This window comes from Pteropus alecto, unplaced genomic scaffold (assembly GCF_000325575.1).
Source record: "Pteropus alecto unplaced genomic scaffold, ASM32557v1 scaffold45, whole genome shotgun sequence".
NCBI lineage: Eukaryota > Metazoa > Chordata > Mammalia > Chiroptera > Pteropodidae > Pteropus > Pteropus alecto.
The window spans coordinates 20,987,048-21,002,180 of NW_006442491.1; the positions used below are offsets into that span (position 1 = coordinate 20,987,048).

The 15,133-nt window shown below is 35.5% G+C and overlaps 1 protein-coding gene and 1 pseudogene across 1 annotated transcript in view; both read right to left on the reverse strand.

Moving 5' to 3' along the window:
* PIGU (phosphatidylinositol glycan anchor biosynthesis class U) overlaps nucleotides 1-15,133 on the reverse strand; it is an 83,432-nt gene that overhangs the window by 23,080 nt on the left and 45,219 nt on the right. Inside the window, exon 8 of the mRNA XM_025039809.1 lies at nucleotides 438-592. Coding sequence (XP_024895577.1) covers nucleotides 438-592 — 155 coding nt within the window. The remainder of the gene's footprint in view (nucleotides 1-437; nucleotides 593-15,133) is intronic.
* LOC112470989 lies at nucleotides 7,231-9,309 on the reverse strand (annotated as a pseudogene).

Here is a 15,133-nt window from a genome sequence, read left to right on the forward strand (position 1 = left end):
TTTAAAACTGTCAGAGACCCTCTTGTAGTAGAGGAATATATCCATTACTGTTTGGGATTGAACCAAAACATTTCAGGCAGAGGCTGGTAGACTCTTTGGATGTTCCTAGAGAGTGCTCCTTAATCTCACTAGATCAGAGGTATGCTCTAAATCAGCACTTCTCAAAGTATGTTCTCTGAACCAGCAGCATCAGCATCACCTGAAAACGTGTTAAAATGCAAATTCTTGGTCCCCGTCCCAGACGTACTTAATCAGAACCTCTAAAGTGGGGCCCAGCAAAGTGGATGTTAACAAGCCCTGAAGGGGATTCCGATGCACACTAAAGTTTGAGAACCACTGTGTCTAGATGCTCCCTGTGGTCATTCGCCCTCTGATTTCAGCTGGAGCTGTGAAAACCAAATTAACTTCCAGAGTTTTCTAATGAGGTCATTACTTACATGAAGCCGTAGACTGCAGGGATGAAATCCCAGGAGCTGAGAAGGAAGAAGGAGAGGCAAATGATTACCACTAGGCTTCCCACGTACATCATGGCATACTCCCAAGAGAAGATCCAGAATGCTTTGCTCTTCACTTTCACGGGTATGTACTGACGCTAGGAGAAAAGGCAAAATGGTACATTTAGGGATATCAAGGATAGAGAGCAGTTATCAGTTTAAACTTCAAGATGCCTCCTGAAAAACACAGGATATCAAGTTGAACATCAAAGACTTGAAAAGATATGCTAGGTAAACACTAACCAAAAGAAAACTAGTTTGGTTATACTGGTTCCAGAAAAAACAGACTTTAATGTAAAAAGTACTACAGAGATAAAGATGCTCCATAGTGATGAAAGGTTCAATTCATCAGAAAAATATAACAGTTGTAAACTTGTATGTACCTAATACCACAGTCTCAAAACATATCAAACGTGGACAGAGCTACAGAGAAAAAAATAGACTAATCCATCATCAGTGAATAATTGATAAATCAAATAGACAAAATCAGTAACCAAGTAGGAAATATGAATCGCACACAATAAATTCGATCTCATGAGATCTTATAAAACATAATATACTTATATAGAACAGTACACCTAGTAACTATAGAGAATTCACATTCATTTTAAGCATTTTATAAAATGTTGTAAAAACTTACCACATACCTAAATCAGGCCACAAAGCAATATCAACAAACTTCAAGGAGTCTGTATCATTCTCTGACCCATTCTCTGACCATAATGCAATTATTCAAAATCATTAATAAAAAGATAACCTAAAATATATATTAGAAACATTTTAACCCTTTTGCAAACAACTCAGGGGTCAAATAAGAAATAATAATAAAAAATTCTGATGTAAGAAATTAATGGCTATGAAAATACTTCATATCACTATTTGTGTAATGTAGATAAAAGAGTACTCAAGAGGGAAAAATACAGCCTTATAAATTTATATGTGAATAGAAGGCTGAAAATAAATATGCTAAACATCTATTTTAAGATATTAGAAACAAACAAACAAAAAAGATATTGGAAACAGAACAAAACCCTAAAAGGAATGAAGGAAATAATAAAGGCAAGAGTAGAATTTGTTGAAATGGAAAACAAAATCACAGTATAAGGAAACAACGAAGCCAAAAGCCAGCTCTTAGAAATGACTAATGAGACTGATGAGTCTCTGATAAGACTGATAAAAAAAAAGAGATCAAATAAACATAACTATGGATGCATCAATGTTAAAAAACAAAATTAAAACGTATGCCTATGTGTCTAAAATCTGAGGCAAAAATGGACACATTCTATAAAAATGTAAATAATGTGTCAATTAAGATGCCAGTGTCTTTAAAAATAAATAAATAAAAGGTGGTGATCAAAGGAGATGACAATGAAATGTAATAAATGATTCTTGTTTGGATCCTGAATCCCATCTCTCCCCCAAAATGCTATAAAGTTTATGTACGTATTCGGGAATTTGAATTCAGAGTGTATATACTAGGTAATATGAATCTATGAAAGTTAGTACAAATGTTGGATGTGTTAATAATTTTGTGGCTATGCAGAAAAATGCTCCAGTTCTTAAGAGTTACCTGCTGAGTATTTAGGGTTGATATGTCTTGTTACCTGTAACTTCCCTGCCAATGAATCAAGAATAAAGACAGGAAAAAAGTCTATAAATCTACATTAAGATATAGAAAATGTGACAAAATGATAACTGAGGAATCTACATAAAAGATATTTATTATACTAGTCTTTCAACTTTTCTGAAAGCATGAAATAAAAAATCAGGGAAAAATTAATTCAATAAGAAATAGAAATTTTTGAATGGTCCTATAACCATTTAAGAAATTGATTAGTAATGAAAAATTTTCCCATAAAGAAAAGAGCAGGCCCAGCCAGTTCTACAGGAAAGTTCTACAAACATTCAAGGAACAGGTGATTATAACCTTAACATTAACTCTTCCACAACAAATATAAGCTTGATACCAAAACCACTTACCAACACAAATGCAAAAAGGCTAAATGAAATATTATCTAATATAATTCAGCAACACATGAAAAAGATCTTGATAAAGTTGTGTTATGACCAGGTTGAGTTTATTCTAAAAATTCAAGGTTAGTTCAATACAAGAAAAGCTATTAATATAAGTATCACAAACATCTTCAAGATAAGAAATTGTATTAGTATCTAGATATATGCAACAACTACTCATGATAAAAATAACAAACAAAAGAATTCAGTGAAGTAGTAGGGTATGAAATTAACACATAATAAGACTTCGTATGCACAAATAATAAACAATTAGAGGACATAATGGTAGAGAAAACCACATTTACAATAACACCAAGGAAAATAAAACTTAGAATTAAATTTAACAGCAAATGTGCAAAACCTATTCAAGGAAAATTTTAGAACACTCCTGAAAGACACTAAAGTTAACTTAAACAGATGGATAGATAACTCCTGTTCTTGTTTCGAATGAGTCAATATTATAAACATATCAGTTCTCCCTAAGTTAATTTATATTTTCAATGCAATAATGCAATCCCAGTAAAAATGCCAACAAGCTACTTTATGGAATTACACATGATATTAAAGTTCATATGGAAAAACAAACATTCAAGAATATCTACAAAAACAGTGACAAGGAAAAGTCATAAAGTCCTATCAAAATCTCTATAATTAAAATAGTACAATACTGGTACATAAATTGACAGACTAGTGGAATAAAATAGAAAGTCTGGAATTAGACCAAAATACTTATAGAAATTTAGTATATGACAAAGGTGGCATGTCACTGGGGTAAAGATGGACTTTTTAATAGATGGTGCCAGGGCAACTAGGTAACCATTTGTAAAAAGATAAAATTAGATCTCTATCTCATACTATTCTTATACTAAACTTCAAAATAATTAGGGATCTAAATATTTTTTAAATGAAACCACAAAGTACTAGAAATAAACATGGTAAATTTGTCTTTAACTATGATGTATGGAAAAACTCAAAATTTAGAGGCAATAAAAGACTGATTAAATTTGATTACATAAAAATGAGAAGTTCCACATAACAAAAACATCATAAATAAAATAAAAATATATGTTTACAGAAAAATCTGTATGTGAATGTTCACAGTACCATTATTCACAATAGCCAAAAAAAAAAAAGAAAGAAAGAAAGAAACAACTCAAATGCCTACCAACTGATGAATGAATAAAAAAATAAAATATGGTGTATCCATACAATGGAATATTCTTTGGCAATAAAAAGGAATGAAGTACTAATGATACAAGCTAAAACAGGGATGAACCTTGAAAACATCATGCTAAGTGACATAAGCCAGTCATAAAAGATTGATATTGTATGATTCCATTTATATGAAATGTGCAGTAGTAAAACCTATAAAGACAGAAAGCAGAATAGGACTGGAGGTGAGAGGAGCATTGGGAAAAATAGAGAGTGATTGCTAAATTGTATACAGTTTCTTTTTGGTGATGAAAATGTAGAATTGATTGTGGTGATGGCTGAATACTTCTGAATATTCTAAAAATGATTAAACCGTACACTTTAAATAGGTAAATTGTATGGTATATAAATTATATCTTGATAAAAAAATAAAAGCTGTTAAAAGAAAAACACTATAAACAAAGTCAAAAGACAATTTTTAAAAAACAGAAGAAAATATCTGCAGACAAAGGGTTTGATACTCCTAATATGTAAAGGATCTTTAAAAATGCAAGGAAAAAGACCTAAATCCAATAGAAAAATGAGAGGGAAAAATGAACAGACAATTCACAAACATGAAAAAATGTTCAAACTCACTCACACTTAGAGAAATGCAAATTAAGACAACCAGTTCTCATGATTAGACTGGCAAAAAATTTTAAATGTGACAACACATTCTGTTAGTGAGGCTCTGGAAAACAGGCACTCTCCTCCTACTTTACTGGTGGAAATAGAAAATTTGTACAATCCTTCTGGAGGAAAATGTGAAAAGACCTAACATATATGCCCATCTTTAGATCCAGTAATTCTATTTCTAGTAGCCTATCTTGAAGATATACCTCCAACAATATGAAAATAATATACATAAGGCTACTCATTGAAGCATTAATTGTAATTGCAAAATCGTGGAAACAATCTAAAGTCCCATACATTGGAAAGGTATGGTACATCCACACAATGGAGCACTATGCAGCTGTAAAAAAAGAATAAGGAAGATCTCTATGTTTCAATATGCAATGATTTCCAGGAAATAATATTAAGTTAAAAAAGCAAAACACAAAAGAGTGCCTAGAATATGCTATCCTTCATATAAGAAGGGGATATAAGAAAATATACATGTATCTGCTCATTTGTGCAAAAGAAATACAGGAAAGATAATCAATAAACTAAAGCAAATAATTATTTGGGGTGACAGGGAAAGTAGAAAGAAAAGAAAAAGACACAGCAGGGAAGAGGACAGAGTAATACTTCTCTGAATATATCTTTTTGTATAGCTGACTCTTAGAATCATAGTAATATTTCAGTCCCTACACATACCCCCCAAACAAACAATGAAAATCAACCAGGATGTAGTGTAAACCCAAAATGAATACAAACAGTAGTAAATGAATCTAATTATATAACAAATTAATAATATAACTGCACTAAAGGTCCACATTGGGGGAAGAAAAGAACTAACCTAAGTGACTATGAGAAAGAGTAATTTGACAGAATACTGTAAGGCTAAAGACAAAAAGAACTATACCTAAGTGGTATAATCAAGTCAGTATGTGTATTTTTTACAGGGGTCTTTCTCACAGAGATTCTAGAACTACTTGATGAGAATATAACTAAGCAAATATATTTCAGATAATAAAAGTTAGGTTTTTCATTGTTAAGAGAAAGAAGTTATAAATAAGGAAAAAATAAGGAAAAGGGAGAGACTAATGTGAACCCTGCGGTGTTGGTCTGGAACCACAGGTATCACTAAAAACAGATAGAAAGATATTTATAGATGAGTGTATATGTGCGCATTAGTATACATACATATATTTCATAGCTCTGTCTGCTTGAAGCAATGATTCCCTAATAACAATAAGCACACCTAAACGCTTCGGTTTCTAAACAGCATTCTCCAATAAAAGGAACCAGGAGTCCTTGAAGAAATGCTGATTCCAGGGCTGGGGCAGGGAAAATACATGATGAGCCTAGAATATCTTGTGGTACCAGAAAGAAGGGGAAAAAAGGGCTCAAAAATAGATGGGGCTTATCAAAAGAACACAGGAGCCATCTGAAGGAGCTCCTAATGGTCAAAGTTAGAAAAAATTTGAGCAATAAACTAATGATAGTATCAAATTTTTTTTCTGAGGTGAAATTCATATAACATATATTTAACCATTTTAAAGTGTACAATTCAGTGATTGTTTTGGTCGTGTGTAACTCATAGTCCTTTAACAGCTGCCCTTAAAGAAGTTTAAGGCCGGGGTGGGTTGGCTCCTCCTGTACGAGCTCACTGCAAAGAAAGCAAGTTCCAGACCAAATTCTGGCATACTTCGCACCATTTTTTAAACAAAAATTCATTAGCAAGCAGGGATAAAACAGTTTACACAAACTATCTTACAAGGTCATTTAAGTCCCAGCCCTCCCCTCTTTTAGCTGTTCCAATCACCACTTGTAAGAGAGGTTCACTCAACGCAGAAGTGACAATACCCAGAGGCAGGGGTTCTGTCGCCCTTGGAGTCACATCAGGCAATCAGAAGGCAAGACATAGGATTGGTTAGAAATGAAGCCACAAGTACCATCTCCAAGGGATAAAATTACAGGCCTTCCTAGATCCTCATTGCTTCTTCATGCAAGTATAGAAAGTATCTCTAAAATATTCCACTTTTTTTGAATACTTTGATTTCACCAATGAAAGCCTACCTCTAAAATTTATTTTGCTGATTAATAACATGATAATCTCACCAATAAAAATCCAATCTGCTCCTGACATTCTCATGCTAGTTAGCAAAGGTGTAGATCAAGCTATAGAGAGCTGAGGCACTGATGGTAGCTACCCATGGAGTATGGCCTTTCTGATAGAAAGCAAATGACCACCAGAGTGTGGCAGCTTCATTAAAGTACCTCATTGGCCCATGAGTTAAGGCTGCTAAATTGGTACATACATAATACCAGACAGTCTATGCAGAAGTATTTAAAAATAAATTATAGAGATCATAATTCCACAGTAAAGGCCTAAAGGAGAATGAGAAGTCAGTCAAGAGATTAAAAGTAGAGATAACATTACTGTTTACAGATATGAAGGGTGAAGCACCTGATCAACTCTATGGCACCACTCTAAGCTTACATACCTACACCTCTACTCTCACCTCTCTTTAAAGCGGTGCTGTCCCCTAGCCGCACATGGCTATTTAAATTTAAACTGATGGAAATTAATTAAAATTAAAAATTCAGTTCCTCAGTCTCATTAACACATTTCAAGTGCCACATGTGGCTCATGACTACTGTATTAAAAAATATACAGATATAGAACATTTCCATTATCACAAGAAGTTCTGTTGACAATGCTGCTCTAAAATAGCAAAGTTTTAAGAGAATAGTACATTCCTGGGGATGGAAAATATTCAACAAAGAGGAGGTATCCATAGATAAATTCAAAGAGGAAGGCACTTAGGTTCTGAGTTATTTTCTAGAGTTCTACCAGCCTTTGATAATCTGTCTTGATCTTCTCTTCCTGAAAAATACTGCCATCTAGCATAGAAGGAAGGAAAGAGAAAAGGCGGGGGGAGGGGTGAAGGAAACCACAGCACAGCAGAGGAAAACGAAACCTTCAAAGCAAAAATTTTGTTTTGTTTTCCCCTTCCTCTCTACTAATGATATTTAAAAAGAAGACGAAGGCAATGAAGAATTGAATCAGGTAAACTGTTCAAAGTAGCTTTAGTAGGAGAGTCCTAAGCACAGCCCAGTAGATGAAGTTTCACTCTTTACAAATCCCATTAACAGCCTTCAAGTTTTGGTTTGCTACTACATTCACAGTGCTTTGTTGGACCTAAAGAGTTACTGTCAACATTTAAGTGGAAATAATTTTTTTTTCCTGGCAAATCTGTGATTATAAAATGTACACTAAATTTTAGGTATAATTTTTGTTTTTAAAACTTTGCTTTGGGAAATAGTCCTAAGAATATAATACAGAATACTTACTGAGTCTACTTGTAAAAACTGGACTTGCACTTAATCTTACAGGACTACTCCTGTCACATAAAATGAGGCACGCCTGAAATTCTTAAAAAAGAAACTCGAGCAAGCCTTTGATGTCTTGTTATTTATAAATCCTAGAGCCAAACTTAATCTAAAAGTCCAGATTGCAAATTTCCCAGTGAACAGATGAGGATTCATTTTACCCATGTCTTCTGCTGCATAGCAAATGCCGACTTAAAATCAAAAGTATGTGAGTAGAAGGGTTAGAAAAATAGTGCCCTAAACATTCCAATCAATTTTTAAACCTTTTTATTATAAAATAAATTACAGAAAACCACACAAAACAAATATATAGCTTAGTGAATGATTACAAGTCAAATATCCTAATAAGTACTACCTGGGTCAAGAGAAAGACATTTCCAGCGACTCTCTAAGTCTCTCTCTGTGCCCTGTCCCAACCACAATCCCCTCTTCCAAGCTCCAAAGTAACCATATTTATCCAGGCCTTTATATTTTAAAAAATCACCTTCTTGTATTTCTTTATGATGTTCTACCTAAAAGTCATCCCTTTATACTATAGTTTAGTTTTGCCCATTTTTAAAATATTTGATTCAACTTTTAAGTCTCTCTTAATTAACAGGTGCTCTACTCCATCCTACTCCTGTTCATGTCTTTTTTTTTTTTTTCCTTACAATTCATCTGTTGAAGATCTCAGGGCATTTAACCTATAGAACTTTCCTACAAATCTGGTTTTTGCCAATTACATACTTTGTCTTCAGTGTTTCTAGCAAATTGGCAGCTGGATCCAGAGGCTCGAGCAATTTTGGATTTGATCTCTTTGGCAAAACTTTGGTGATGGTGTGTTCTTTCATCAGGAGGCATGATTTTTGTTTTTGACATTAGTAGCTATTAATGTTCAATGCCTAGATCAACTGGGGTTGCAAAATGATGCTATCCTACCTATCATTTTGTTTTCTTTTGTAAGCTGGAATTTTTGTTTGTTTGTTTACTTTTATTAGCATTTATTTGATGCCAAACTTACTCTTGGGACATAAGTTTTTGTTTCTTCAGGGATATCTTTTTCGTCTGTGCAACCTCTTCTTCTGGTTTAGGAACAGTCTGCTCTTTCTTCGTAAGGATCATCTCAGTGTGGCAGAGAGAGCTCAGGTAGGGGTTCACCTGCCCATGAGCTCTATAAGCTCTGCGCTACATCTCAGGAGTTTTGCTCATCTGGATGTGCTCAATGGCCAGAGAGTCTCATCTAAACCCTTAAGTTCAGCATTACTCTCCACATTTTTAAGCATGTGCAGCAAAAATTCAGCACGCTTTTTGGGCCATCGACCTAGTGTCCAGCTCCATTGTTTGGCCTAGCACAACTACCAGCTCCACCACTATAACGACAGAATGGCACACATTGCTTCTGTAAAGTGACATCCTCCAGATATTTGGTCACTTTTTGGATATGCATGCCCTTGGTGGCCTGGGCAGTTTCACAGGTGTTCTTAAAGTGAACACAAAGATTTGAACCTCTTGATTTGCATGATTTTGTGGGGCTTTCTGGGTCAAGTGAATAGCAAACTATTTTCAGAGATCACCTCAGGCCGCTTACAGGAAGAGCAGTAAGCTATAATAATTTTATAAAGAGACACTTCCCTTCACCCGTTATATGATTACCTAGTAGTACAAGAGAGACAAGATAAATGCTTAATTTTTTTCCTGTTATTTATCCAGTTTTCAAGATAATAAATTGGTTCCCTGTCAACTCTCCTAATTTGACCAATTAGGTTTTCTTTTAAATATCATTATGAATGCTTGGATTTAAATATATTTATAGATTTTAATCCATTGCAATTCTTATCCTAATGAAGCTCAAACTGTCCATCACTGGTCAGTGGGAGCCTCTTCAAGTTGGATCCTGAGTTCTTCTGATATGACTCCAGTAGCCAGACTTTGACAGCTTCCTTGTTATCTGGTTTCACAATGTTCCAGGATCATCCTGTACATTTCCTGCCCTACATCTACAATCAGCCATTTCTCTAAGAAATCTCAGTTTCTTTTAATTGGTAAATGGTATTTTAAGATCACAATCTGGGCCTCACAGATGCTCTTTAATACTGGGTCACTCATTGTTTCTAGACCTTAGTGGACATAAATATAGACACACATGCATATACATAGTCAAATACCTACAAAGGCCAGGCAGGTAACAAATGAGTGAAGGGTGAGAGAAATGAAGCATAGGGGTTGTGGTAAACTGAAGAGGGTGGGCCTTATCTAAAGGAGACAGATCTTCCAATTTTTCAAAAAAACCCAGAAATATAAATTTTAACATAAAATTTTAAAACACTGACAACTAATTTAAAAAATTAAACACTAAGGTCAAATAAGACATATCTGTGTGCCAGATGTGGTCCACGGGCTACGCTCACTCTTAACCTAAAAATTTTAACCAGTAGTTACATCCCTGAAGTCACACTGTTGCTAATGTATAAAAATATTTAGGGAAGTTAGAGGATTCTCGAGACTGCTTCAGAAAAAGCCAAACTACAATAAGAAAAGGGAAAAATGTATAACTATCTCCTTCCCCCCAACTCTATAAAGCAATGAGGGGAAAAGTTTTTTCGATACAGAAACCACTTTTCTTCCAGGACAATGGTGTGAAAAGTTACCAGAATAAACTCTTAAAGATACTCTTTATATAAAGTCTTAAAGAGTGAAATCATATGGTTCTCGACTTTTTCTGTCTGACATTTCACTTAGCATAAAAATCTCAAGATCCATCCCTGTTGTCATAAATGGCAGTATTTCACTCATATTGGGATATAAAACTGAAAGCAACAAATGAATAAGACAAACAAATAAAAATTCATAGAAACAAATAACAGTTATGTGGTTACCAGAGGGAAAGGGGGTAGGTAGATAAGGGTAAAGGGGGTCAAAATTATGGTGATAGAAGATCTGACTCTGAGTGATGAACACACAATGCAATATACAGGTGATGCATTATTGAATTGTACACTTGAGACCTATATAATTTTATTAACCAATGTCACCCCCAATAAATTTAATTTGAAAACTAAAGTCTTAAAGAAAAAATCTTAACAAAAGTTTTTATATCTAAGTTCTTGGAGTCTCAGGATGAGACGCATTGCAAATGCATGATCATGCCCTGACCCTCATTTTTACCTGTTCTAAAAAGAAAGGAAGCTAACAGCATTGCTGCCTCTTCCTTGGCCCCCTCTTGGAAGCAGCAGAGACGATGGAAAGCTGCTGGGGAAAGAGAGTAATATGTGAAAATTCTAAAAAAAGCCCCAGTGAAGGGCCCAGTTATCAAGAAAGACCTGGTTGAGTTTGGCTCCTTTGGTGCCAGCCAGTATCATGTGACCTGCCCCAAGCTCCAGAGAGTATATAAATCAAAGGATTAACCTTTTCAGTTCAAAGACAAGAGAAGGTCACATTGGATTAAAGCAGAAACTAAAAGAGCTTTACAAGGTAGGTATTTTCCCCTGGCTTCTGTTACTTTTCTTCAAATAAAGATTAAGGTCTTCAAACCATCGAAGGGGGTCTGAGTATTTAGGAATCCCAAACATAAGGAAGGAGAGAACTAGAAACTTCCCTGACTATACCATGAGTGTCCCTCTGCCAGCCTCACGGCTTCAGGTTCGAGGTCCTATGCACTTGGGGTATCCTTCACTGTAGTCTCCTGTCCTGTATACTTCAGGGCTCTCTATTTTATTCTGCATGCTATCAGATCATAACATTTTAAGCTTCTATTTCATTTGGAAACTAGGCCTTAAGCCAAGGTCAGAGGAAGAGTAAAGCTGGGGGAGGGGACCAGATGGGCTCAAACTACCATTCTCATAAGTGACTCACCAGAGAGCCAGTTGCAGCATCTCCTGCCTTTGATATTGAAGCCTTCCAGTGTCTTATGGAGGGAAGAGAAAAACAGCTTTGCCTCTGGCACTGGTCAAACATTAGACTGTCCACCACCAGCCTTTTGTACTCTAGAAATTCCACCAGTAGAAAGGGGCAGGTTTGTAGTGTTAAAGGAGGAAGTACAAACTAATGTTTACAGTTCCTTTGACTCTAAAAATGAAATATTTTCTTTTCCCCTCATGTCTTTTCTATGAACATTTGAACACTAATAACCATAATTAATATCTATTGAATTCTTATCATACTCTGTTCTAAATACTTGATATATATTAATCCTTTGCAGTAGCTACTATTACATTATTCCCATTTTACAGATGATGAAACTGAGGCACAGGAAAGTTATGTAGTCCCTTGCCTAGGGTCAAAAGGCTAATAAGTATCCAAGCCGAGACAACTTCAGAGCCTGTCTTCTGTTTCTCTCCTTTTAATTATAGAAATTTCAAACACACAATAAAGTTGAAAGAATACTATAATAATCAACCACATATTTGTAACCTAGATTAAGTATTAATACCTTGCCATATTTTTTATCTCTGTGTGTATAAATCTTTCTGTGTATGAACTTTCTACATATCAGGACACCTCTCCCTAAAACACCTCTGTATGTAGCTCCTAAAAATAAGTACACTCTCCTATATACCACGAAACTACTATCACATCCAAGAAATTAACAATTCCCTATCATCATCTAATACCTAGTCTATCTTTAAAATATTCTAAAGTCCCTCAAACATCCTTTATAGCTGCTTTTTCCAAACCAGAATCCAATCAAGACTCACCATTCTGCTTGGTTATTATTCTCTGTGGTCTAGAACAGTCCTCCAACTTTTTCTTTTTCATGACATTGACTTTTTGAAGAGAATCAGACCACCTGTATTATATAGACTGCCCTACATTCTGGTTGTGTTACTATTTCCTCCTCGTGTCATTTAACTTGTACCTCTGCTCTTGTAGTTCCTAAAAACCAGAAGTCAGATCTAAAGGCTTAAAATTAACAGTTTGGGTCAGAATACTTTGGAGTTAATGCTATGTACTTTGTACAGCATCACACCAAGAAGCACATCACATTAGGCTGTTCCACTATAAGTGATGCTGAGTTGGATTACTTGGTCAAGGTGGTGACAGACAGAACACTCCTTTGTAAAGATATATTTTTCCCTTTGCTATGAGGCAGACGATTTAGAGGTGGGAGCTCAAGGGTGGGGACATTTTGGTAGATGCAAATGCAAATAACCTGTTCTCCAAAAATCTTTCACCTAATGATTTTAGCATCCATTGATGATCTTTACTAGATTCAGTAATTTCAATGGTGATTTGCTATTCTGTCATTCCTTCTACATTTATAACTGGCATTCTTCTGTAGAGAAGAGTTCTCTTTTATCAACTATGAAAGAACTACGGTTCTATTTTTTTTATTTATTCCCCCTCCCCCCCACTTTAATTTCCACCTCTGACCAACGATGTTGCTGTCTCCCCTTTAAGAACTAGATTTCTGAAGGCAGAGATCTCCTTCCACGTGCTGGCCCGTGGCTCCACCTGGGGCACGAACCCAGGACTTTCTGCGTGTAAAGCAGACATGCTAACCACTACACTATGTAGCCACCTTCGGTTCTATTTTAGAAGCCAGGGAACTGCTTAGTTCTTTCAATTATTAATTTTCAGAGTAAGAAATTCATGAAACATGGTTCTATTTTAGAAGGCAGGGAACTGCTTAGTTCTTTCCTTTTAATTATTAATTTTCAGAGTAAGAAATTCATGAAACAGCCACATCTAGTGATGATATATTTATTTTTTTCCTCTCCTTGCCCCTTTTCTGAGCATAACTATAGACATGTGGATTTTTATTTACTATTTTACAATTACTTGATGCTCAGAATATCCTAAATTTGGCCGGCAGGAGCCCCTTTGGGCTGATTCCACTGTTCTTCTGACAGAGTACCATCAGTCTTTGAGGACTACTTTTCTTTCCGTCTTAACAAGATGTTAAGCCTGTGCTCTTATATACTATATTACACAATCTTTCCTGGAGGGAAGTGTGTGCCTATGGAGGACTCAAAAAAACTGTGAGAAAAAGACAGTGTCGAGAGCAGATGTATCACTTCCTTGTGGTTATGAAATCAATTTTGATTTGGGTCTTGAAAAGATATTTAAGATTATCAGATCCAGCTACCCATGCTTAGCTAAGACTCCTCAACAAGTGGCCATTCAGCCTGTGGCCTAAACACTATGATTCACAGGGAACTCACCTCCCTTGAGACATCCCATGCTGTCACATAATTGCTTTTATACTGAGTTGCTTGTAGCTCCCACCCATTAATTACTTCTAGCTTCTCTCCTTGGAGCCTATGGATCTCTGTGAAACTCAGGCCTAAAGGGTCCACTAAATGATCTCTGAGGAACTCAGCCCTAAAGGATAATTTCCTCTTCTGTTTCCTCTCTCATATTTAAATAGGTGGGTTTATTTCCTGGATATGACGGGACTGATTTTCTAAATGCCCTATCATGACTCATAAGGCCCTATGCCTTTCAGGCCACTTTACAGACTTACATAAAAATATGTAAATAAAGTATGGGCTGGGATTTTAATGTCTACATAAATGGGCTCCTTAAGTTCATCTCAAACTCTTCCTAGTCCTGTTTCCTACATAAAGATGGCTGCCATGCACAGCTAATTCTGCTTCCTAGAAATATGAATCCAGTCTTTTATCTCTCCATTTTCCCTGACACTGGTTTGGGCCCCCAGTCAACCTCTCTGACTTGATCCAACATGATGGTTTCATCTTTCCCAGCCTCAGCTCTTCCTCATTTCAATCCACCCCACAGGCTGCTGCCAAGGCAGTCTTCCTATATAGTACCTCCCTGCTCAGCCGCCTTCAGTTGTTTCACATCTGCAGAGTTTAGCATAGTATGTAGCTTACTGAAGGTGCATAGTAAATATTGGTAGAGGGAGGAACTGAAGAATGTGTCTGGCTGAGCTGCTTGATTGCATGACTCAATTGTACTGTTCACTGTAGTCAGGAGGAAATTTTCCTGAGTTTTAAACAAAAGCTATTTTAAATAAAGCAATATTTAAAAACTAGCTTAACATTTAAAAATTTTTAGTCAGTTCATGTATATGAATAAATATACTTTTAATAGTATTTATTTGGTAAATAGTTGCACAATAATTCTGGTTGCATGCATTTCCCTTAGTGCTCAGACTTTCTAAAGAATAAACTATAAATATGAAGTAAAAAAGAAAATACAAAACAGCACATTGTCTTATGGAAAAATGCTTGGATTCAAAAAGAATCTAGAAAGAAAATCAATTGACTCAGGCTTTCTGGTGAATAATCTGGTCTTGCATAATAAGAACTATAAAACTTCTCACACCTTTGGGTCCAATGATTCAGCTGGAGGAACATACCTTAAGGAAATAACTTACAGAAAACCAAATTTCTGAACTATTCATATTAGTCACAACTAGGGCATATCTTAAATTCCCCCAATAGGAGAAAGGCCAAGCTAACCATGTATTGTCATGACATCAACACAAAGATATA